Source organism: Cygnus olor, chromosome 4, assembly GCF_009769625.2.
Source record: "Cygnus olor isolate bCygOlo1 chromosome 4, bCygOlo1.pri.v2, whole genome shotgun sequence".
Classification (NCBI taxonomy): Eukaryota; Metazoa; Chordata; class Aves; order Anseriformes; family Anatidae; genus Cygnus; species Cygnus olor.
In genome coordinates this window covers 4,184,256-4,209,587 of record NC_049172.1, presented here as the reverse complement: position 1 = coordinate 4,209,587, position 25,332 = coordinate 4,184,256, and the positions used below count along the sequence as shown (strand labels likewise).

The 25,332-nt window shown below is 45.3% G+C and overlaps 1 protein-coding gene across 1 annotated transcript in view; it reads left to right on the top strand.

Moving 5' to 3' along the window:
• Positions 1 to 1,508: 1,508 nt before the first annotated feature.
• MCUB (mitochondrial calcium uniporter dominant negative subunit beta) overlaps positions 1,509 to 25,332 on the top strand; it is a 39,287-nt gene continuing 15,463 nt past the window's right edge. Inside the window, 1 exon segment of the mRNA XM_040556264.1 lies at positions 1,509 to 2,232. Coding sequence (XP_040412198.1) covers positions 2,140 to 2,232 — 93 coding nt within the window. The 5' untranslated portion in view covers positions 1,509 to 2,139.

Genomic DNA, 25,332 nt, shown 5'->3' with positions numbered 1-25,332 from the left:
TCAGCCACTGAAATTGTACCGAAATTGTTAATTATTCCATAAGAATTCATGCTTCCAGTTCAGCAGAAATTAATTTACAAGACAGAGAAAGCGCGCACAAAAGCCCAAGCAACCACCGAGGCACAGTACAATGCCTCAGTAAAGGGAGGGAAGAGCAGTGACCAGATGAAACAAGCTCCTCACAGGCATGACTCAGGTCTCGGTGAAGTGCTCCCCTGCTGTTTGGACAGCCTGGCAACTCTGTAGTAAGAGCATAATTTATGATCCTCCCTCTGCCCAGTTGAAGCACTTCCTATTCCTGGAGTAAGAATTTCTCTCTGTAATAAAAGTCCAGGTCTCTTCCCCTGTGGCAGCATGCCTTCCAGCAGCCTCGTTTGGAAATCCTACCTGCGTGACACACCGCTCCATAAAAAATACAGAGCTTTAGTCTGTCCTGGGTGAGCTGGGGAGGTGTCTCACCTCGCTCCTCTCCTAGAGCAGGAGGATTAGTAAGCTGACATGTTGCAACGAGCTGCTCTTCTATGTTTTGAAGAGATCTTTGCTCTCTGTGCACTGGGAGGGAACATAATTCTCCCTGGTGAAAAAAAAAAAAAGTCTGTCTTTGCACCAAATAGCCACGGTCTTGTTACCATGCCCAGAAAGGAGCAAAAGGGTGTTGTATGCTCCCCTCTTCACAAAAACATAGGAGTCCAGGTTTCATCCCTGTGACTATGTGGAAAATTCAGGCCATTTAGTAATGGCTCAGGGACAAGCACTAGGATTTGTTTTTTTGGGAGGTGCATCACCTAACTTTATTCCATTCCGCTATATTTACTTTCATCCTAAAAGCTGACCCCCACTTGAATAGCCTGCAGGTCCAGACCCTGTTTTAGTGGTTGTACTAAAGCAACTTTGCCATTCACCCCATTTTATACCCATTTTTATGGTATCTGTGACTGTAGTGATGTTTCACTTTTTTTTATATATGTATAATGTTTGTGTGTGAACAGAGAAATACAAGGATGATATTTATGTAGACCTATCCTTGTCAGGTGTTAATGATATGTGGTAGTTTAGAAGTGTTGTGCAGATACCTTTATGAGGTATAAGATGAGAAAATCAAAGTTACAACCAACAGATAATATTTAATAGAGGAAATTGAAAGATGCAAAACAGGCCTTGCTTGGAGAACAAAGCAGAAGTTACCTTACAAAGCAATCTAAAGGTGAGAAATGTAAACAGAGGGTAGGTTTTTTGAAGAGGCAAAGTCATCGTTTTAAACATGGTAGTGACACAAGCCCCAGCTGGTAAAATGTTCTGTTGGCTCTCTTGGCCAATGGAAAAGACACACTGTTTATTTCCTAGGGCCCCGAAAAGGCTAACATTCACATTTCCCTTCCAGAGCTGGGGAAATGAACGAAGTGGGGGCTTATTTAGACCCTGGAGCCATCAGGTGTCCAAGCAGTCAGAGTTTTTCCACGCTCCACTGCCATACTCTTCAGGGCTTCAGCAGCCTAGTTTCTTCAAGACCCTTCTGTCACCACAGGGCAAAGCTGTGTCTTGTTGTATGCAGCGCTGCTGTGGAGGGACATGACGAAGAGCAGAGAAAACAGGCAAATCCAACACTTCCCTGGGTTTCACTGCTTCAGTGGTTTGCACTGAATACGAAAAGCTGCGTTTGTGGTGATAGAGATGTGCGATATGCTGATGTGGAACAAATAACTGCCAACAATTTCCTGTAAATAGAACTCTCTTGGAAACAATGAACTTCGGCAGGGCTTGCTTTTGCGTTTGGCTGCTCATTGCTGTGATAGCAGAGTGCGTTTATCCCGCTGAAACACAGAGGGCAGCGACACCCCTGCGCCTCAAAAACAGGCGCTGTGGGGACTAAACAGTACAGTACCCCAACTCCATGAGGTGCGGGTGTTGGGGTACGAGCTCCCTCAGCCCTCTTCACCGTTTTCACGGCGAGGAGCAGCCGGCCCTACCCACAGGGAGCTACCCTCCTCTTCCTCCCCGGCGGCGGGCGGGAAGGGGAAGGACGCCGAGCCCCACCGCCGCCCAGCCCCGGCGGCAACGCCCAGCGCTCGGGCTGGCCCACCGCGGCGCTGGAAGAAGAAGAAGAAGAGGAGGAGGAGGAGGAGGAGGAAGGCTGGGGCGATGCTGGGGCGGGCGGTGCGGAGCGGCTGGCTGCCGGGCGAGCGGCGTCGCCGGCTGCTGGCGGGGGGCTTCCCGACCCTGCCCGCGCATCAGGTGAGTGAGGCGGGTGGGCGGCGGGCACGGGATGGGCTTCCCCCGCCTCTCGCCTCCTCCCCCCGGCCCTGAGGGGCTCGGACGGGGGATTTGGGGCGCTGGGGGGGCCCGGGGAGGGTCGAGTCGGTGGTGGCTGCTTGGTTGGAGCGGCACTTCCCGGTCCTGGCGAGGCGTTGTTGTGGAAGTTGTCTGTGCGAAGGGCTCGGGGCTGTGGGTTCGCTGGGCTTGGACAGCCCCAGCAGGTAGGGGAGGGTGAGGAAAATAAAAGTTTGCTGCGACTTCGGAGCGTCCAGGAGGTGCGGAAGGCCTGCATGGTTGCATGCCCAGAGGGAACGTGGTTTAACCCTTGGTTACTGTTTTTAATAGCAGCCATCCTCAACGCACTTGAAGATGTGGCTGCGATAAATGCAGCGCGACGCTGTCCCTGTCGTGTTCACGAGAAGGAAGCCCCAGGGCCCAGTGGCAGAAGGACGTGCACTGGGCTGGCTTGTTCGAGCCCTGGGACCCGCCAAAGGGTCACATCGTGCTCCTGAGCAAGCTGCTGGCTTCTTGCTGAGAGCTTGAGCACAAACCCTGCTTAGAAACCCGTCTGCGTGATCCCATAGTGTTAATTTGCCCCTGATCCGCTAATCTGAATGGCTGCTCTCTGGTTTGGCACGTGTGGGTTATGAGGACACTTCAGGAAGGAAATTAAAATAAATACTGGCGTAGCCTCCTTCATCTTCTACGGTTCAAACACAGAGTGCTAAAACATCTTTGCTCTCAGAGAGGGCATTTACACTGCCATTCAGCACACTCTGGTGTTACGTAGTCAGTTCATCACCTCTGACTTCTCCGGGGTACCGTTTTGCAGGCAAGCTTCATGCTTTTCGAAGGCTCCAAAATGAGGCTGAAAGCTCAAGAAGATGCACCAAAAAGGAGAGGAAGAGGAGGAGGAAAAGTTCTTGATTTGGCACTCCTGCCATTATAGGAAGGAGCAGAAAAACGAACAGCTCTGTGACTTGCTGGGATGGAACATCACAGCGACGTGATTCAGGAATTAAATTCTTATGCTTTTCTAGGCTAGGGAGAGGGGTGTTGTAATGTCGAGGAAAACTCTAATTTGGAAAAAATGTTAAATAGGAGATCTTGTTCATTTCTAAAATAGAAGTGTTGGGAATGTATTAATATAGAATGCTTTTTATATGTGCAGTCCAGAGTTCCAACTTTTCTACAGAGCCATTAGCACGATAGATGATGAAGCTTGTTTACTGATTTTGCCCCTTCCTGTTTTCATCTTTGGGTGCCTTTCAAATTTGTGAATACGTCTCTGCAGAACAGTTAAGGCAGTTAAAATATTTGTTAGTATAAAAATTAAATTAATGGCCTGTAGTTGTAATTTCAAGCTAATGGAAAAATGTTACTGTGCTTGTTTAGCTCTTTAGATGTTGATGTCGAGCAGAACGTCAGATCATGTACATCTTGTCCAGTGCAAACGCTGGTGTGACTATTTGATATTTTTCCCCCTGTGCTTTTTCTTTCATTTTCTGGGGGGTTGTATTTGCTCATGTGCGTTGCTAGTTCTGTTTGTCATAATCATTCAGTTGAAGAAGTGTTTTGCCTCCCATCTCTGGAAGGAAAGGTTGGAGCTCTTGTGGTCAGCTCAGGAGAGCAGAGCTTGGTTGCTTGTTGCCTTCGCCCTCAGTGTGTGCTGGTGCTGTCTGTGGCCCCGTGATCCATAACAGGGATCATGCACCATGATGGGGATTGGTTTGCCCAGATACTTGCTGGCGGCACCAGCTGGGGGTTTCCATTTGCAAAGCTGGAGGTGATGCTACTCACAGGGTTAGCCGTCACGTGCTGCAGAGATGGGTGCTCAGGTGGTACCGTGCTGACAAGCAGGTGCGTAAGTACACGGCGTATTTGTGTGCTCTGGTTTTGACTAGTAAATAAGCTGCCCTGGGGACAAACGAACCACTTTAGAGAGCCAGATTTGCTGTAATTTTTCTGTAAAAACAGGGATTCCTGTCCTAAAGAGCGGGATCGTCCATTGTCATCTTCTCAGCTCAGCATTTAAACAAAATCCACACCTCCTTTGATTAGCTGCTCTGCTTTCAGAGCAATGTTTATGCAAATTCCACTTAATTTTATAAAGTTGAATTTTCAGTTGCATGATTTGATTTGTGTACACGGCTTTTTTATCTTTCTGAAAAGTGTTCAGTATTTATACAGGCACGTAGTTTTTCCAGCTAAGTGCGGTGTGTTGTTGTGTTCTTTGGACAGACCTCGTTATTACTACCCATAATATTATTCCCAGAAGGATGCGATTTGTTTTGGTAGAATCCCAGATTTGTAATGCTGCAGTTATTTGGTATGTGGTGAAACCCAGGGGTTGCCAGCTATTTCGCTTCCTACTTGGCTTGCAGGTTTTAACTCCCGCTGCTCGTGCTGTGCTCAGAGAAACATGCTGACTCCACGGCTCTCGGCAAGGAAAAGTTCCTCTCACCATGTCACGACGGAGAATGGATGTGTTAACCAGGATCGAGCTTAAAATTGCCGTTTTTCCTTGTCTTTTCATGAACAGTTCAAGTCAGACAACATTGCAGGGGCTGATTTATTTATTTTTTTCTTTTTAAGAAGATCTAGTTAGATTCAGTACTGCAGAGAAACTAAAATTGTGTTGCTTTTTATGGCCATTCATATACATGAGGCTCACAGTTTAGTTCGTGCTGTGGGGGTCTGCAGCAGGCTGCCTACAGCACCGGGGATGTTCTGCAGCTGTGGAAGATGCAGCCTGTGCTAGGCAGTTTCTCTTGGCTTAAAACCAGGTTCACTTGCAGTTGCACGGTCCCCTCTGGCAAAAACTGTTTCTGTGCTGTATGGAGATACTGCGTAATATGGTGACAGCATCTCCTGCAAAGGGCAAGGCTTGTTTTGAGCAAGTATGCGTGAGGAGGAGGGAAGTAAAATGAGAAAAACTTCCATTTTCAAAGCATTAGTTATATTTAACACGGTTAATTCAGAAAGCATTCCGCTTTTGGGTGTGAAGCTCTCTTAAAATCGTGCATCTGCGGTGTGGAGACACGGGGAAGGATTGTGTGTCAGCTGGCAAGATCAACTCGCAAATGCATCTGTGAGAAATGTTGGGCATTTGCTTTCTTCCCAAGTTAGGATATCGTCTATGCTTGTTGCTGAGGAAAAATTTCTTCCTAGTGGCAAACTGCAGACAGTTGGAGAGCCATTGTTCTTGATTATCTGCAAAAAGCAGGCCAGGGAGCTTTTTATTCCTGTTTTGTCAGTTCCCAGTGCCATCCGTATCTGTCAAAAATGTTTCTTTTAATGCTTTCAGCTGATAAGTTTGTTGACTGCCCCGTTCTTCAGACTGGGTCTAACATTTTCCTGTTCTTCCTTTTAGTAACTTTTAGTTGTTCTTGTTTACCGCCAAATTACCATCATACTTCTAGCATTAAACATTTCCAGTTTGTCCTTAGGTTTTAGGCAGCATTGGGAGTAACGCTCTAGATGTGTCCAAACAGCCACAGGATAATTTAAATGTGTCTTTCCTCTTTTCCCTGTGTTTTTCCTTTTACCCCTTCTCCTTTGCTCAGTTGGGATCTGTAAGATACTCTGCCAAGGCAGCCACCCTGGGACATCACAGGCAGCTACCAGAGTGGATTATCTTGACTGCGCTGTGCAGCTAAGTATTTCACTTAAATGTGGTTGAAGTCCCCGCTGTGTATTTGCAGCCTACGCAGGCCCTTTGGAAATTGAGGTATAGTTGAAGCCAAGGCTGGAAATAATTTGTGGCTGCTGGGTGTATCTTCCCCTGTCTTTCCTTCCCTTTCAACAACAAAAGTTTGCGTCATGATCCAAACCTTGCTTTCTAATCAGAAGCCATGTGCTTGTGCTGGAGGACATCTATGAGAACACACAACCCACTGAATTGTTTATGGAAGAAAGCTCACACGTGTGAACTGATAAATATGAGATATATATATAGCAGTTATGTAGGCAGGTATATGTATGTATCATGGAAATTAATCATCCTCTGTATGTATATACTCATGTATATACAGCTCTTCTGTGTAGCTTCTCTCTCTAGTGTAGAGTCTGCAGAAAGTGAGTGGGCTGTGAGATACTCGCAGGTGCAGGTGTAATTATCAAATGTCTGTAGGTATAATTCCCAGCAAAGCACCCGTTTACTTTGAGGTTTAGGGAATTTCTCATAACCGGCTTCACTCAGCATTTGAAACTGGCATCGACCGTCTGACTCCCTGAAATTGGTGGGGGCTTTTTCCGACAGGGTAGGTGGCAGAAAAGCAACAAATTTGAATGTTTATATCAAATGAGCTCTCTTTGCATGGAATATTAGAACAGTTTTTTGCTTATTCTGAGTGTCAGTAGATATGCGTGTTTGACGTTTGTGTGACTATGGCTGTTCCTCAGAAAGAAAATGAAAAGCACCTTCTGCAAGGCTGAGGAATGGTCATACCACAAAATGGTACCTGTATCGGGCATGCTGTGGTTATAAGGTAGAGGACAGAAAAGGGTGCTGTGACTTTTCCTGGAGTGGGTACTGCGATAATCCCAGCAGTGCTGGAAGCTTGTGTGAATTCTTATCCCTTATGGGATGAGGAACATCCGAGTCCAGTGCTGTTCCTTCTAGCACTCTGAGCAAGGCTTTGCTATCAGGTCTTTCTGTACCTGGAAAAAAACTGATACTAGACCTCTGGATGATGTCTGAGAAAATTGCTCTGCAAATGTCTTGGGTGCTCTGAAGGTTTACCACAAATCACTCCTAAAGCACTGAGTACTTAAAGCCGTTTACAAAAGTTGTGTGTGTTTTAAGAGTATTAGTCTCTTTTAAAAGTGCTTGTTTTGCTTTTGGTGCTCTTTTGTGGTTTTTTAATCTTGTTTTAAAGCTTAAAGGTCAAAAATTGAGAGCCTGTTCCAGAGCTTATAATATCTTAATTTCTGAAAGGGTGGGAGAGAAAGGAAAGGGATTGATGGTTTTTTGTTTGGCTGTTTAGGTTTTGTTTTGTTTCTTTGTATTGAGGACTTGACCTTGTGAATTATTTCTGAAGTTTTTGGCATTGGAGTGGAAGCAAACAGTACACCTGTTCTCGACATCTAGTTAAGCACTCAAATCTTGATTTACCCCCCTGCCCCTTCCCCATGAAGGGAAATGAGATAAAGGGGAATTAATGGGACAGCCAGGCTTTGCTAGGCTCACTTTCTCCAGAATCTCTTTTTACCCTGGCAGCACGCTTGCACGTCAGCAGCAAAGGCGAATTTCTCCTTGAGGTGCTCGTCGGCAGGAAGGTTGTTACAGCCAGGTGAGAAGACAGCAAGCTCTTCTGAGTCTGGAAGAGGGTCACTGTCACTTCTGGGCCTCGTTGGAATACGGTGTCGATTATGAGAGGTCTCTGTTAAGGGCATCTAGCTCCAGCTGTTGCTCTGGGTTGCTTGCTTCTCTCTTTTGCTCTTTTCCAGAAGGGTGAAAGGAGAGACAGGTTCTCTGTGTGTGCCTTGTCTTCTGCCAGGGTGTTGGTAAAGAACTCGGTGATGAGGTTTTCAAGGGGAAGAGGTGGCGTTTTTGTGAGATCAGTTCTGCCATGCTTACAGTTGCTCACTGTGTCCCGGGCTGAAGTGACGAGCCCAGCGAACGATTAATTTGAGCTCTTTGTTCTGTGAAGTTGCGTAGGGAGGCTAGGAAGAGGACGGTTTTCAGGCCTGCCAGTTACGTGCTCTGACCTTTTCCGTCCTTGGCTGACCCATGTGTCCCGGCTCATCCTGAAATTGCATCCAGTGCGGGTATTGCATGCTGTCCCCGATGCACTTTGTGTTTGCCAGACCAGCTCTTCCTTAATTCCTGCAGCGTGTCCTGTAAATGTACCGCGGTGCACCGCTTGTAACTGAGCCGCTTTACGAGGACTTTGTAGTCCGATCGCTGTGAGGATAGATGGGAATACAGGGAATGCTTGACCCAAAGTCCACGATCCCCAAGTGTTGGGAAAGTATGGATTTAGGCTCTTGAAGGTCAGATCCATCACTAGCAAAGTAAATCCCTCACGTTAGAGTGGCGGTATTTGCTGTAACACTATAGCTGAAGGCAGCAATAGGAGTTAAAAGTGGACGTGGCTGGCTGCTTGCCTGCTGAAGATTAAACCTTTTTTGGTCCATAAACCAATTCTTTGCCATGCTGGCTTGGGGAGGAGCAGTCTCATGCTCTGTGAGGACGTGGCAAATGTCAGCAGGCTGGGTAAACGTGGATAAACAGCTTTGGGCTTGTGTGGTGATGGCCGGAGGGCACAGCCTCTGCTGCTGGTGAGGAAACATTTAGTCCTCCCCCAGACTGAAACCAGAAAAAGTTGTTCACTGCGAAAACAGGAAACTTACGCTTTTAAGAGTGGTGTTTATCATGATGAGCACAGTCAGTGCATCTTCAAAAGGGCAGAAACATTGAGTACATTATGCGCAGGCAAGATCATAATTTACTTTTTTTCCTTCAGAGAAACGATTTCGAAGCAATTATCTTCACACTTACTGTCTGGTCATTTTAGATCAAAATGACTTCAGTCTTCACGTTCTAGTCAGATGGAGAGGGAATAAATTGTCTGCGCAGATGAAATGTGTTGTTAGTTTGCAGTGCAGGTAGCGATTTCATCCTCCCAGTATCTCCCTGTTGTCGCTTAAGAGTAGAGCGAGAGACCATGAGGTTGATTTGGAGATCACAAAAGCATCTTTAAACGTATTTGCCTGAGTGGAGGAGAAATTACATTACTCTTCTCCCTGGCAAATCAAATGTTATGCGTCATAAGGAAATCAGTTTGGTCAGACTGCTCTGCTGTGGGTTGTTCTCCATGGAGGGCACGCTCACCTACCTGTTCTGGGTGACCTGCGATGCCACAGTGTTCGCAGAACAATGTTGCCATGGTTTCTGCAAGTTTTTTTTTGTTTGTTTCTAAGACCTGTCTCGTTCTCGGTACCTTCTCATGCAACCTGTTACTTGATGTCCTTCCCTTGCTTCCTGAACCTGCAGAGCACCACCATATCCCACGGTGTGAGCTGTGGAAGGCAGATTTTGTTTGCTTGGTTTTTCGCTTTTTGAGTAAAACATTTCCCTCGCCTGTATGTCAGGGCTTAAGTTACAGGTATGAAGGTGCCCAGCCCCTGAGGTGCTTTGCTCCATGTCTGGCCTCTCCTGTGGAGCGTGGCCGTGGCAGCCTTCCTGGCCCGCAGAGCAAACCTGGCACAAACCCGAGCTTGCAGCTGAAGGCTGCAGCTGCGGGGCAGAGGGAGAGTTGGTGGTGTTCTGCCAGTGCAGTGGGGTCAGTCGCCAGGCTGGGTGCTGAAGGTTTTCTTTGACCAGAAGTGGGGCAGAGGTTTTGGCTAGCCTGGTGTACGTGGTTGAATAGGCGTGTTTGTGAATGGACAAATTTTAAGTTAATTGCAGTAAGTGAAGATGGATTAAACCGTCTGAAAAATTGGAGAAGGTGATGAAGCCACTGTGTAACCACAGGGTAGCTGAGTTTCCTTTTCTGCAGATCCTGTTTCTGCCTTGCCCAGAAGAAGGAAAGAAGATGAAGGTGAAGGGAGAGATCGCAAACAGTGAAAGGAAAACACAGTTACAAAAATAACAACCTGGTGGATGAAACATACCTGTAATACAAATGTAATGCCTGAATGTGTGAGTTAGTTTACTGCACCAGTAGTGCAATAAATGCTATGTGAGGAACTGAAGTTACGATCTGGCTGTCCTGAAGTGCTGTGCCCAAGGATAGTAATGCTGAATCAACTGGGCACTGCTGGTCAAGAGTCTTGACCGGTGGCTCAAGTAAATGCTTAATGCTGTTAACATCGATAAAATAGGTGAAACTTGAAGCAGTCATCTTTCTCAGCTACGCCGTAAGAGCCGTGCATCTGATTTGTATAACTGACGTGGTTAAGTAGGCTGACTACACGTGAAATGACAAGGTTATGAGTTTGTCTTAGCTTCCCAGTGGCTCTGCTTCAATTTACTGGCCCCTTTCTGCCCCTCTCCCTGCAGCTTTTCAGAACGTTAAAATTCCAGATAAAGCCAACAGGGCATCATTCACAATTCACCAGCTTCTTAAAAGACAGTATCATTTTTTAAAGTTCACCCCAGGCTCATCAACTGTTGGAGCTGAGGGAGATGAATTCACCAGCTCTGTCACTAATACTGGCCTTTCAGAGCATGACTCCCACTAATATTTTTAACTAAAAGCAGGAAGTCTGCTAAATCTGGGCTGGGAGGGGACTGAGGCACAGCAGCTTGTGATCTTGAGCAATCTGTTTTCTTCTGCTGCCAGAACCAAGAGTAAGTGCATCTCATCTGCCATGGCTACGTGTTTGACAGGAGGAACTGAACCAAGCATCAGAGATCCTTCGTGAGGAACTTTTGTGCGAGGTAACCGAACCCCGGGATTAAACCCCACGTGGTACCTGTGTTAGGTGTGAGCTTTATTTTAGTTCACACCTTCCTGCTTAGTCTTTTATGCTGCTGGTTGTATCCTGAATTCTTGTTTGTGCATTCTCCAAGGCTGTTTTTAAATGAATCCCAAGCTATCCAGGCATCACGGTGCCCGTGCTCGTGGCATACATTTTGGCAGCTTGCGCCTTGGTTTGGAGAAGTTTTGGAAGCTGTAGTGTTCTCCCTTTAATATCCAAAGTGGAAGCCTTGCTAAAAGTGCAGCACAAGGAATCTGTAAAGGTTCAGAACAGGTGGGCTCCTGGGGCTTTGCCCTCGGTTGAGCTGGGAGGTGACGTGCTGCAGGATGACTTAAAACTCCTGTGAGCTGAGAGAAGTGTGATAAAAATCTCGAGGAGAGATTCCTGCCAGGATGTACGCCCAGGCACTGGCACCACGGCAGTATCCTTTACTTGCAGTCAATCTGACTGGTACGGTTTCTCAGCTAGCTGCTCTCAAGGAAAAGTAGTTTCTTATGAGACAGGTAATACTATTTATTTATTTTCCTCCTCCAAAGTTGGAGCTAGGCCCAGTTCCGTATGCAGACAGCTAAATTTCTGCAGTGAGAGTTCCATCACTTCTTTTCTCGTTGTAATCTGTTAGTTGTGAGAGTGCTCTCTGCTATTCTTTTTATGGCCACTTTAAATGAGAACAATCTGTATTGGAAGCCATAAAGTCTGACATGCTGCAGCGTATGAAAGCATAGTTCATATTTAGGTCTGTGTGCTTTAGTCAGCAGCCAAAGGTGTGTGCCTGGTGGTTGTAGTCTTGCTGGTGTAGTAAAACCAGGCGTGCTCCAAAGATCACAGTCCAGAGCTGTGCACTTTCAGGCTTGGTCCCGTAGTGCCCTGTCACTGCGAGCACCCTGGAAATGGGACTGAGCTAAAGGGACGTGAGGTAGCCCTGGCCCTGTGAGTGAATTGCAGCTGTTAAGCCACGTGTGCTTCTTGAGTACTAACCCCAAGCTATTCGTTGTGGCAGTGAAAGTGTAAATTGAGAATATTCTGCTATAGTTCACACTAGATGTGACTTTGATCTGGGCAAGCCCTCACAGCAGAGCCATCCCTCAGCATTTCCTAATGCTGCGTGCACATCAGATTGCTTTCTTGCGTGGTGGTTGCCTTGCCTTCTGCAGTGGCTGTGCTACTTTTCTGCTTAACGGGGATGTAATGGCCTTTGGGGAGTCCCTGTTCCAGCCTGTGCTAAGTGTATTTGTGCTGGCATTCGAGTACAAATACAGCCTGGGATCGTTGGGATGTAAGATCTTGTAACCATGCCCTCCACCACAAGCATGGTTTGTCTTGCTTGGCATTAACTATCAGTAGTTAGTAGTTTTCTTTGTGTATAACAAAAGTTTTCTTTTAAGTTGGGAATATTCCTAACTGTAGTGCAGCAGGTAACTGCACGAAGCAACATAATAAGGTAGATGCTATCAGAAGTTATTAACAGCCTGAAACAAAAAGGTTCATGTTGATCATTCATATGCTAATAATTTTGGATGCTGTGTAACACTTAGAATTCAAGCCCTTAGGTACTGCTCTTGGCTTTTATGGTTTTCCTAATAGTTTCTAGGGTTTGGAGGAAGCTCGGTATCAGTGAGCGAGCCTGCTGTGTAGTCCTGTGACTCGAGGAGCTGAGCGTTACGAAAAATACACGGGATTTTTTGCCAGCTGTCAGATGGGCAGGAAAAACTCAAGTTCAGGAAAATATGGTTGAACCCCAGCAGCACTTACTCAGAGGGAGGGAAATGTTGAACAAAAATGCTTATTCAAAGGTGAAGGTGAAAGAACAAAAGTGCTGGACCATTGTGTTTAGCCCAAACTCTCATTATTTAGCGAGCAGTTTGTCTGCATGGGTCCTGGGTTGTAGCACTGTGCTCTGCTCGGTACAGCTTGTTCTCCGTGGTCTTTATATCCCCTCCTAAGTGCAGAGCTGTTCAGGCCATCCCTTTGAGTTTAAATTACTGTTTTGTAGCCTTAGTGCCTCTGCTTAAATGTGAGTAGTTGGCAGGTTGCTTCAGAGACTCCAGCTGCAACAAGTAGATATGGAAGAAGGCAGATTTTGAACTGAACTTCAATTGTGTGATTCTGAGTGGAAGTAAAATACAGATATGGGGAAGACAAGTACAGAGACTGATTGGCCTCTTGTGCTCTGCAGACCCGCAGAACAAGTGATAAAAGAGGTTTTTCAGTATGTTCATGAATCCGTTTCAAATGCTCACTCGTGGAGCTGGCATGCTACAAAAGCAGATTGCAGCAAAATATGTTGGTGTCAAAGAGATTGTGACTGCTCTTTCCCTTGTGTTTTTCTTCCATGATGGCACACTGTAAACAGTTATGTGTCTGTATTACTCACTTGTTGCTAATTAGATACTTTTTTCCTCATTTGCTAGACTGTTAGTAAGCCAGCCTTGAAAAATTCAGATGTTCTTCAGCACTCCAGGAAAACTCTCTCAAGTCAGAGGGGTGTTTGGTGTAAGCTACTGCAGTTTCCTCAAAGCGTTGTTTTCTCAAGAAGATGCAGATTTTCTCACTTGAGAGATTTACAAGAATCCTTTTACTGTGTATTTGTGGGGAACTTAGCTCAACTTCAGCATTTGTCTTCATCACAGCAAAGCAGCAGCCCATCTGAGAGCGCAGGTGATGCCATTTTCTCCATGGCTTTTTCACGTGGCTTTTTGTCAGAGTATCGAGTTCACGAGGTAAAATTAATAATTCCCTTAACTACAGTCGGTTATAGGGCATGGAGAACGTTTTGCTTCTTTCTAGCAATGCATGGTGCTCTCAGTGTCCATGTTCAGTCACTTGGCAGCAAGCAGTCCTTGAGTATTTTGTGTGTATGTGTTTTTATAATGTCACAATTTTTCAGAAACATTAGGTACTTATTTTCTACACAAAATACAGTGGCTCTGTGTATCTGCCTTCCACTGTTACTTGAGCCTTTGAGGTGCATTTGGGTTGTGTTTTTTCCAGGCTTTCATAGTCGAGGAGATGCGACATTGTTTTCTGAGAACTGAGATTCTCGTCCTGTAGATAAGCAATTCCTGAGATATGAAAAAAATAGCACAAGAATTTGGAAAGCGTGCCTATCTGTGGGTAGCTGATGGGTCTGATTTGCGTTCTGGGACTGGAATTCTGTTTTTTACCTTAGTCAGATGTGTGGGCCTGAGTTAAAGATTGACTTGGCTGAATGCAGAAGGTGTTGTCTCAGAAGAGAATAAGTTTCAGCACCAAACTTTTGAGTTTTGTCAACTGCTTTTTTCTGGCACAAGATCAGAGTTTCTTCAAAACTGAAGGGAAGTCAGTTTCTTTTGATGCCAATGAAGTAGATGAAGTACCTGTTTCGCCCAGGTTGCAATAGAAAACAGAGTCTCGAGCTTTGTTTTAAACTTTTTCCAGGTATGAGCTCTGTTATTTACTGATTTTACTCAGGATTTTTTGCTTCATGTTCTGGTTGCAACTGTAGAATGACAGTTATCAGAGCAAAAATAGTTAACTTTTTAAAAAAATTAATTTGATCTGATGTATGCTGTAGTAGCTAAATGGCTGCCATACATAGGTACAGCCCCTGTCTGTTGAGAAGTTTCCTGTTGATATCTATATCAATAAGCCCTTCCTGCTGCTGACAATGCCTTAGCAAACCTAATGTGAAAGCATTAAAAAAAATCATTAAGATCTTAATTACATTGAGGCAAGGCCTAATCAAATGCTGAGCCTGCAGGCCAGTGATCCCATCTCTCCGGTAATGCTGTAAGTCCAGGTGAGCGGCCTGCCACGAGCGGTGCTGTCACAAGCAGAGGTAAGCACGCTGACTCGGTGGAAGCCAGGTGTGCTGTCCCTCAAACAAGCAGAGCTTCAGAGGATTCAGTGGAATCTGATTTTCTGGGGAGATGCAACCGCTCTTGCTGCTGCAAGTGTGATTTTAAGAGACTCAAGCCAGAAGGGAAGAGAAAATGAAGAGGGCGAAGTGACAGCTTTAACTGCAGCCTCTCCCTCTTTCGAGTGCCCTGAGGGAGGAGAAGGGCAGGTGCTGTAATCCCTGCTGTGCGGAGCTGTGGGTACTGCCGGGACTCAGGACTCGGTTGGCATCCTCTGGGAGGTGCAAAAATCTGGTCTGCTCTGTGCTTACTGCCGACCTTAGCCCATGGCCCCAGGGGCCTGGAGTTGGATGACTTTTTCCGTGTCTGTCCTTCCCTGCCCTGGTCTATATCCGGCTGGAGAACAGCTGATCCGTAGCTGCAAAATGTCACCCCTCTGTCTCCTCTCAATAATTTTGAAGAATAAGAATTGTTCTCCCTCTCAGCTCGCAAAAAGAGCAAGATTTTTCCTGATGTGGGGAGCTGAAGCTCCTGAAGCAACAAGAGTAGAACAAACAAACATCCAGGTGATTCCTTATCTGAACAGACAGGAGGAGCGACTGAAGTTCACGTTGGATTAAACACTGTTTTAGTCTTCTGGCGGGATCTGTTTGCATCCAGTTGTGAGAATACACCTGTGTTGTTGAATAAGAGATGCTACTGCTTCAGCCCTGTGGTGAGCATCAAAGCATGATGCCAAAGTATAGTTAAGGAGAATGAAGCTGAGAAATAGGTTGACATTATTCCAGTGGTTAATTATTTACCTGCAGCGGACTGCTCTTAGTCTCATTTTTCTTTACCCATCAGCATCATAAGGTAGTAAACCATGCAGAGATCACATTTCTCTGGGGAAATGGTTGCAAAGGGCCCTGCTTCTTGAGCAAGGACAATTAATGTCTGGTTCCTTTAAAAAAAAAAAAAAGAAAGAAAGAGAAATATATTGAACATTTGTTGAGAGTCTCCAGAAAACAAAGTTTCTGCTTGAGCTGTACAGTTGGTGAAGCACAGTGTGAGAGAGTTTGCTGCTTTAGAGCTCGCTTGTGTGAACGTGAGGATGGGAGCTGGCTGTATTGGGGTGGCTGGTAAAGTGGACATGAATGTAGTGGTTTAACGGGGTCGGATTTTGCTGCTTAAATTAAACAGCAAGTCCTCTTTAGCTTGCTGTTTGCAAAAGAAAGAGTTTTTAAGCCCACTCTCCCAATGGTGGTTTGTGTTAGTGTTACATCAGTGGGTGCAGAGACCAGGCAAGGGCTTCTCTCCTCTTCATTAACTGCTTTTGCAGGCATGGCCGTGGGTTTGCCAGCTTGTTTTGGTGTTGTCACAGCACTTTCACCCCTGAAAAAAAGGTTTTAATAATGAGGGCACTACGTGAATATGCTGGGGTGCTGGGAAAGACCAGTGTACTTTTGGGTTGTGTGTGGAGGAGGAATTGTTTCAGGGGACAAGGGAATAAGAGCACTCATACAGCAGTACCTGAAATAGTAAATTTGCTTTCAAGCTTCCTAGTACCATGAAGATAATGATGATTGAAGGGAACTCACAGGCAGTGTAAATGGTTAGGAGCTGCAGAGATTAATTTGTTAGGAATCATGTAAGGATTAAACAGACATAACTGGCCTAAGCAGTGAATACAGGGGTTCATAAATCTCACAAGCATGAGAGGTAAAAGCACAGAAAATAGAAAGGAGCTGCCTTTTGTGGTTTCAGTGCTGTGCATTCTTCTGGATGTGTGATCTGCTACGCATACAGCAAATTGGACAGCACCACAAGCAAACACACAGAAAAAAAAAACCAACAAGGTGCTTTGATCAAAACAGAATTGAATCAACGCAACTAAGCAGATTTATTTATATATATATATATAATAGATTTAAAATGAAGACAGATGGACAGTTCAAAATGTAATGTTTATGTCAGTTGTTAGTATTTTTCTCTGTTGGGATGAAGCTTAGGTGCTGGAATAAGGAAGCACATGGTGCTGTTTCATAGATGCTGCAGACATGGCACACAGGTTTTGTTCTTTGCTCCACCACAAGCTTTGTGTGTTACCTTTGGTAAGTCATTCCAACTGCGGTGCTGTTTGTTTTCTCCTAATCTGGATACAGTAGGTAGTTGTACTTCCCTGTCTGAGGATCAGAGACAGAGATGCTCAATTAGACAGAGAAGAGACTTCTAATCAAATTATCTCTAAGTGCTCTAAAGATTAAAAACATGTTTCCTGCCTCCAACCATTCATCTTTTCCAAAAACATTAAAAAAAAGGCTTTTGGCAGACTCAGTGCTTTGTGGTTGAGCCCCGACAGCCGTTGGGTGCGGGGATGAGCTGTCTGATAGCTGTGCCTGAGCACCCAGCAGCTGACGGTGAAACACCAGGAGGCACGAAGACACCGAGCGTTCGTCCTGTTTCCTCCTGAGGATGCAAACTGTGAGCGCAGATAAATGCCTTAATAAAAATTCCGTCTCTCATTTGTGTTTTTCAAAGATTTTGAAGCGTCCAGGCTTGTCATCTGACTCCTGTTTCAGTGGAAGCCTGGCTGATTTTCCTTGCAAAGTAAGGAGGAGGAAGCAGATCACTGCCTAACTACATGGGCTGTAAAAGCATGCAGCAATGGAGGAGTTTGTACAGCGTAGCTGCCCGGCCGCAGTGTCTACAGGCAGGTGGTTGAAACTTACTGGTTTTGTTTTCCAAGGGCACTGTCATGGGAACGGTTGTGTAGGTTAAATACACACTGCTGCTGTGGAAGTAGAAACCCAGCAGCTGAGGTCGGTTGTTTCCTGTGTGAGTTCTTAAATACAAATTAACTTTTTAGATGGAGGAAGTTAGAGGAAACTGTGCCGTTTTACTGTTCTGCTTGGCTCGGCGTGGAAGCTCTTCCTTTCGCACTCTTAGGAGAAGAGGAATGGGATGTGGAAACGGTCTTAGCTGGGAGCCAGGTGAAGCTGTGTTATGAAAGAAAATGCAGACTGGAAAGAGGACAGCTTGGAGAAATATACGAAATACCTGTAAGCAGAACATCACCCTTCTGTGCAGGAAGGACAAGGATATTGTCTTTGTCTACCACTATGCAGTGTCCATCTCAAAAAAAGCTGCTGAATACTTTTCTTGTCCCATTGCAGTAGCTTTAATTTCCTTTCTGTCCTATTAATGCTTGTTCTATGCTGTTCTTTGTAGAATAAAATGAAAACCAATGAAAGAAGCAAAAGGTAGAGTGTTTGGGGAGAAAGCTCAGGTTCTGAGGAATTAGATGTATCTTGGGAGAAAGGAACACGCTGTCGGTGTTCCCTGTGGCTTGCAGGTTGTGGTTGGCTTTGCTGTGCTCAGGTGTTACTCAAGTTTCTGGATCTGTGCATGTCCCAGCCCTCTAAATCTGTGTCTGCAAATCTTCGTTTGAGCCTTTTGGATATTTGGTCTGAGCCTTCTAGAAACTGGTATGTAGTCAGCTAGGTCAGAGACTCTCCTTTTAGGAAAAAGGCTGTTTTTTCCTTTCAGAGGACACTTGACTTCTACTTATTTTTTGCGTCTATTTTTCTTTTCTGATCTGATTTAAGATATACAGGTTCCCGTAGGTGACTTCTTCAAGATTCAAGGAAATGCTTTCGAGCACCTAAGGCTGGCTGGGCGAGCTGCAGGAGTACTGGGGCTGTAGAGCAGCCCTCCCAACAGAGATTCCTCGAACCCTTTCTGTCCTTCTCCTGGTGGATCTGTCCCTCTTTGCTCCACAAAGCTCCTGCAGCAACGTTGTTTATCCTTGTTATGGAAGGTCTGCCCGCTCTGGGTTGCTCTCAGTAGTCAAATCTTGAGTCTGCAAACAAACAAAGCCACCTTAATTGGGAGTTAAGTTTTGTTTATGTCTCAGACACAGGAGAAATGCAGGCTGTACCTAATTGCTGTAATATTGAGATGGTAATAGTAAAATACAGACGAGATCTTAGGGGTGATTAAAAGGCAAATTGGGAGTCAGGGGAGGGTGTCACCACGGGCACAGTGGCACTGGCGTTGGATGTGAGATTGAGGCACGTGGTAGTGTGGTGCTGGTCCCATCTGCCCTGCTGAGCCCCACTCCTGTAGGATTAAACAGTAAGGAAAACACAAACGTGTGTGTAAAGGTGTGCAAAGTAACTATTAAAAATCATGTGGACGTTCTTAAGAAGAATCAGGTACTTCATGGTTTTGTCAATGTTTGCTCTTACAAATTAGTTAAATGAACTTGAATCCCTCCCAGATTCACGTGTCCAAATCAGAAGTGTGTGCGACTTGCGCTGTGCAATTAATGCCGTTGAATTTAATATTTTAATAATGATACTGGAACGAACATAGCACATCAACCACAACTTAAACAACATCAATACATAACTGCGTCTGGCAAGAATAAATATCTGACATCTTTGATGCCAGCTGTATAGAACGTGAGGCAGAAGCCAAACAGATGAGTTTGAGCTGGAAGATTAATAGTTTTGCAATGAATTTGCTGCTTAAGAAATTGCCTTTCAGCCGAAAGCTCTAGGCCATCTTTCTGTCCGGGCACAGGCAGCGTGCTGTGCATTTAAAACCACAGGTTAGAGCCTGTCTTCTAGTGTCTGTTTATATGGAAGTAAAATTGTGGTGTTTATGTTATGATATGAAGCAAGCCTTACAAGCCAGAGGTTTTTTTGTTTCCTAATCTCGTAGGCAGTGAGAAGGACTATCTGTTTTGCTCAGTGCAGAGAAACAGAACAGATGGCAAACAGAAATGTTTGTAATTCTGTGTTTCGATTATTTTCTCCTGTTGCCGCCTTGTTTGTTACTATTTGGCCACTTTGGTCAGGTGGATTTGGGTGAGTGCTGGGGTACCTGATGGATCTCTCCCCTGTTCAGCATGCCGGTGGGAGTGTGACAGACATCTTTTAAAGGAAAAAAAAATCTTCAGCCTACTGAGGCTCTCTGGGAGCTTCACGAAGGAGGTCTCGATGTTTGTGTTCCTGTCTGGTGCGAATACCGAGTTGCCTTTGTCTCTTGATATTACAAGTCATCTCTTGATAATGCCTATTATTATTATTCTCACGTACCAAAACTCCCATGTAAAGCTACTGGAAATGCAGGAGGAAGGGGCAAGAAATAATAGCACAGTGAAGAAGGTGGCTGGTGAAGAAGTGTGAGGCTTCAGCATCTCTTTCTGACAGGTGAGGACTGGCAGCCCCTGGGGCCGCTGCTCGCCTCCCTGCCCGGGGAGCTGAGGCAGTGTGTAAGCTTTTCCCCTTGCTGTTTGGATGCTGTTCTGGGAGGTGAGCCTGGAAGGCAAGCAGTAAGGTTCTGCAAACAATGAAGACGCTTGTTTGGCAGCAAAACAGAGATGGATCATGTTGAATAAACCCAAAATAATGTTAGCATTCCTTACCAGAATAAAATCTTGAAGTGAATTGGGAGTTGGCTGAGCCCAGTCCACGTGGTTTTCAGGGTTTCATTTACCTGCCAGTTAATGTGAAACTCTGGCTAAAAAGGGTTCTTTGATTTGCTGCTTTAATCCTCTAGAGATAACGCTTAGTGTTTGATGTAGCCTGTCTTTCCATGGAAGAAAAAATTGAGTCCCCGAGTCCCTTAAAGTCAGTAATAGTTTTACTTCTGACTCCACTTTGCCTACATGTGAAACATGATGAACTGTGAAACAAAAGTGAGCTCTGTTTTAAAATGATGCTAAAGACTTTCTACTGATTGCTGGGGAACCACCTGCAGCTGTCGGCTTAGGATTTCAAAACAGAAGGGCAAGGAAGTCAGTTACTCACTGTTTGACAAAGGCTGGGTTCTGCCTGGTATGCAGTTTTGTAAGGAAACAGGTAATCATTCATGCTATAATGGAGGTATGAAATAGCAGGCTGGCTTGACCAAGAGGAGAAGAAAATAAGCAGTTTTCTCCTGATTGCAGGGAATCCGTAAGCACCGATTATGTTTGTGCTGTATGAAATCTTCTGCTATTATCTCTATTGCATTTCGTCTGTGATTTATATTCCTGGAGCCGATTCTCCTTGTAAAATTCACTTGAAAAATTGCCTTCCTCCTTTCTGTAGAAGGAGTCTGCAAAAGATAGTATAATCCGTTTAAAATCTTGATGTTTGACAAACCTGAGGTAGGAACCAATAAAGCCTAATGGAGCTACTGATACACTGATTGGTAATAGCTACTAAATTGTACTTGTCATATTCATAAATAAGATGTCAGTGAAGTGAGAATACAAAAGTAACTGAATTCAGTGCTGCCATGTGTTTCAGGGGGCTGTGAAGAGCTCTTATCCGCTGGTGTGTCTTGCTGTGTTATGCAGCACGTCAGGCAGGATCGATCCCACTGGTCCACTCTATCCCACATATCTCTGGTGTGTTTTTTAGTCTGTACTGATGCTGTTTTGATTGTCTCGTTGTTTTTAATAACTGAACAGCCAGGATAGGAGGGGGGAAAAAAACCACCAATACCTAAAGTTTTTTGTCTTCTCCTTTCCATACGATGCAGTTATCAATGTAAAGTTCCAACAGGCAGCGATGCTCTGGGTCTAAGTATGTCCAGTGCTAAACGGGGCAAGAATTCAGGGAGTTTCTTGTACAATAGCCAGCACTGACAAAACTTCTCCCTGGAATCTAGTGTTGTTTCAGTGGCAGAGGGGTGTGTGTGGGTGTTTTGGTGGTGTGTGTGTTTTTTGCATGCGAGACGTGGACACTGGATCGCAACCCACTGGCATGCGATGCGGAGCACTGGGGAAGGAGCACACTCATGCCTCCCCCAAGCAAGTAAATTTTGGTGGAAACAGGGGTCCCTGCCTTTTGATGCTTTCTTTGGTTGCTCAGGAGGTGACTTAGCTGAAATAGTGTTGAGGCAGCTTAAATAAGGTTATGTGCTTGGTTGCATTTGGAAGCATGCAAACAATGCTAATGTGTTGTGATGTGTCGCATGCAATTCTTTCTAATAAAAAGCTGGGAAAATAAAAACTCATAACAGAGCTCTTTGCCATCCTCATGTGTGTAATGCTCTGCTGTTTGGCTGATCGAATCAGGCATTTGATTATATTCAGTTTTTATTACTGCAAAGGCTCAAATTAAGCTTTCACTGTGGTTGTTTACATGAACTTCAATTCGCGTATATCCTAGATAGCACATTTGGGTGCTAACTCAACAAATTAATTTGTCTGCTTGTTGCCTGTTGAGCTTTCAACCTTCAATAAAAAGTAAGCTTTATTTGTGGCATTTCGAACGGGGAAGAATTAATTCAGATAACGTTAGTGGTGCTCTGTCACTCAGCCACAGCGAGAGGTACCCGTGGGTCTCATCCGAATTCACCAATGCGGTGTTTGCCGTAGGTGTTTATGCCCAGAGCTTTTACTGTCTGGCATCCCCCCTGTTCTCCTCAGCTAGCCGTTAGTGCATTGAGTACATTATCTGCTTTATCCTTTTGGAAACATAAATCTCAAACATCTTTGAAGAGTATTATTACCAAAAGGCTGAAGGTGGCTTATTGCTTCTCAGAGGAGACAGCTGGCAGAGAAGAAGGGGAGGGAAAAAAAAAAAAGAAAAAGAAGAAACAGGATTGTTGTCTTGCGTGTTTTCCATACACTTTCTTACATGCAAAGACTTCTACTCTCCTACGAAGCTGAATATACGTATCCAGTATAAGTCATCCAGATTTGACATCTCCATTAATGACCTGTAGCACAAAACCAGATTGGTTTTTCTAGAGAAAATTCTTAAAATATCTTACTCTTTAGAGTAACGTTGAGGATATTCTTTTTTTCTAGATAGGTACCTTCTGAGATTAAAGAAGGGGGTGTAGAAGTGGACATCAATCCAACTTGGAGGAGGATATAACACTTATGTCACACCGATATAAAAGCATGATGCACAAACATATGCTTTTGTCTTCATTTCTTGTCCCATGCTGTAATGAAGCAAACACTTTAGGTGATGGATGTAGCCCAGATCCCTCCAAGTGTCCATATGGAAATCTCAAGGCCTGATTGCTACAGCTAACTCTGCTAGGTGGAAATCCACGAGCTGTCTCCTTCAGCCTCCGGCAGTTCTTCTTCTGATCTCCACAACAACCTCAGTGAGCTGCTGTTTTCTGAGAGAGGGCTTCTCCACCACTGACGAGTGCCTTTTCAGTTGCTGGTTTGTGTTGCTGTAATGTCTATGGGTGGCTGGAAAAGCTTGTAAGCCTCAGCAGGAGCCGGACCTTTCCCTGTGGAGCTTGTTCCATGAAGGGAGAGGAGCAACATGGGTCTTGGCCTTTGGTGGCATGCAGCACGGGACCTGAGCCCACCCCTAGCTACCTGGTGTGCTAGGAAAGGGAAGGAGGTGGAGGCGATTTGTCACGAGCTGAGAAAATAACAAACAGCAAGGAAAGTTCGTCATTAAAACGTGGCCTGTGGGGTGAAGGAGGAGGAACCTGTGAGTTCACATTAGGTCTGGTTCTTTTGGTAACCTGTTGCTGGTAGGTGTTTGGAAAAGAATTTAGAAATAAAGAAAAAAAAGGCACAAAAAGGGAAGTGCCTGGTGCACCGTGCAGTCTCTTGGTGGGATTTGCTTTCCCCTCAGCAGCACACATGCCGGGGAAGCCGTGCGTCCCCTGCCTGCCGAATGGAGCCCCCTCCTCATGCCGAAGCCTTCACACCACCTCGGTGAGCCTCCAGCAGGAAGCGGGGGAAGAAATGCCTTGAAGTTCTTCTAAATACAAATTAATTGCTGTTTGAAGGATGCTGTGTAAACGCAGTAAGGTGGAGCAGCTCACTCTTGCTCCTCAGCAGCGTTGCTCCTCCCCATTATTTGGTAGCACAGAACGGCAAGCTTGCTGCCAGCAGTAAGCAGATGTTAAGTGGCGGTTTTGAGTAACCTCCCTGTAGTCGCATTTAATTTATAATTAACAGCTCTAACGTGCAAACGTTACGTGCGTCCTAGTAGGAGGGATGTAGACTTGTTGGATCTTTGAGCACTTGTTAAATATTGATGGCTGAGTGGCTGGTGGCTGTGCAGCTAACTGATTTCCTGTCATAGCGGAGGCTTGCATAGAGCAGACAGACATACAGCCTGATGATGTGTCTTGTTCCTTTACAAACCACAGTGCCACAGCAGAAGGAAAACCCAGATGGTCCATAACTCCAGCCTGAAGCAGGGTGTTAAGGAATGGGGTTTTCCCCTCTCCTCCTGTCGGCGGAGTTTGTAAAGCTTTGAGCTGCCCCCAGTGAGCTGAGAAATTTCACCTGGAAAATATTCCATCACTTAGAAATTCAGAAATTTAGATATATCATAACTGCCTCGTTTAGGAAGATTGAAATACAGTGAAGATGCTTTAGGTTCCTTCAGAGGAAGGAGTTTTTGCAGCTTCTGATGTGACCTGTACTGTACATACGCCTTCAGATCAAGGCTGACAAAAAGGAGAAATGGGGTCCCTATTTTTTAGGGACTAGGTATAACTTTAAATTCAGTTTGTATACTTTTGCACTTTATAGTCATTAGCTTTGTTAGTCATTAGCATTAGCAAATGGTTTAGTTAGTGTATCTAAAACGGAGGTTGTCCTTGTGTGTTTGTGTTTTAAGGATGAATTTTTTTGCTCTTATCAAGAGAAAGTGGATGCAATGTGACCAATGTGAGTTGTGGCTTGTTGTGTAGGACAGGCTGTAACCATCACAAGCTGATGCAGAGCACTCTACTGGATTTATTTACCTTATTTTAGGGCTCGTTTTAGCGATGCTTCCACTCAAATGGGGACACCTGTGGAGGCAAAACTGGGCTTGAACTGCCAGCTTCAACTGGTGAGTTAAGCAGGTGAGAGGATTTACCGGGGATGGCTTAGAGGAAAGTTGCCTGCATAAAGCAGACTTTATTTGGTGTTGCACCAGGGAGCCTGCTGGCCGCAGCGGCCCAATTCCTCAGTAGCAGCTTTGTGTAGGTGTGTGGAGCTGGATAAGAGATGCTGCCTTACCGTCATTGCATTAGAGCATCTGGGAATAATCTGTTTGCGTTGGAAAAACGACATCTGACAGATACCAATGGTTTGGCGGGCCTGGGGAGAAGGGCGGGAGCTTTTGGCTGCTGCTTTCCCTGCCTTTTGCACCAGCCCTTCAAGTAAATGTCCTGAGTGAATTCATAGAGGAAGAGGAAGCCGAGCAGCTCCTAATTGCCTGGAGTTCAAAGGCTCTGGGGTGAAAAGCGAGCAGCTAGCATGCAGATTTGCTTACCCCCCCGAGGGCACGGTGGGTGCATCCGAACACACCATGCAGGGCATATGGGGGCTTTGATTTTCTCTTACTGGGTTTAATTGTTTTTCTTAGGATAATAAGCTTTAGAAAAAGCCTTTGGAGATCTCTACTGCAAATGTTTCTTTGTTCTCTGTGCCTGCTCTGCAGAAAGGCTATGAACGTGCAGGCTTCGTGTCCAGAGTCATGACTTTGAAGGGTGGACAGGTGTCAGTAGCGTGGAAGCTGGCAGCATCAGCAAAGCCACAGCCTTTTGATGTGTTTAGATGAAAAGTCTTCTTCCATCACCATTCCAGAAGCTGAGACTTCTACAAGAAAGATAGAAAAGGAAGCAAAAGTGTCTTTTCTTAACATCTGGCAACACTTCGGCATGTCTCTTGGGGCATTGGCAAGGTTGGAAACCCCTGTCCACAAGTATTTGGTAGTGGTAGGTCCTTAGACAGAAGTCCTCAAGTGCCAGGAGATGCTCATCAGGACCTTTGCTGAACTCTTGGGTCAATGTGGCCTCAACAAGCACGGCTGCGCTTCTTTCATCCCAGAAATGGAAGTGGATTTTCTGGGTGTCT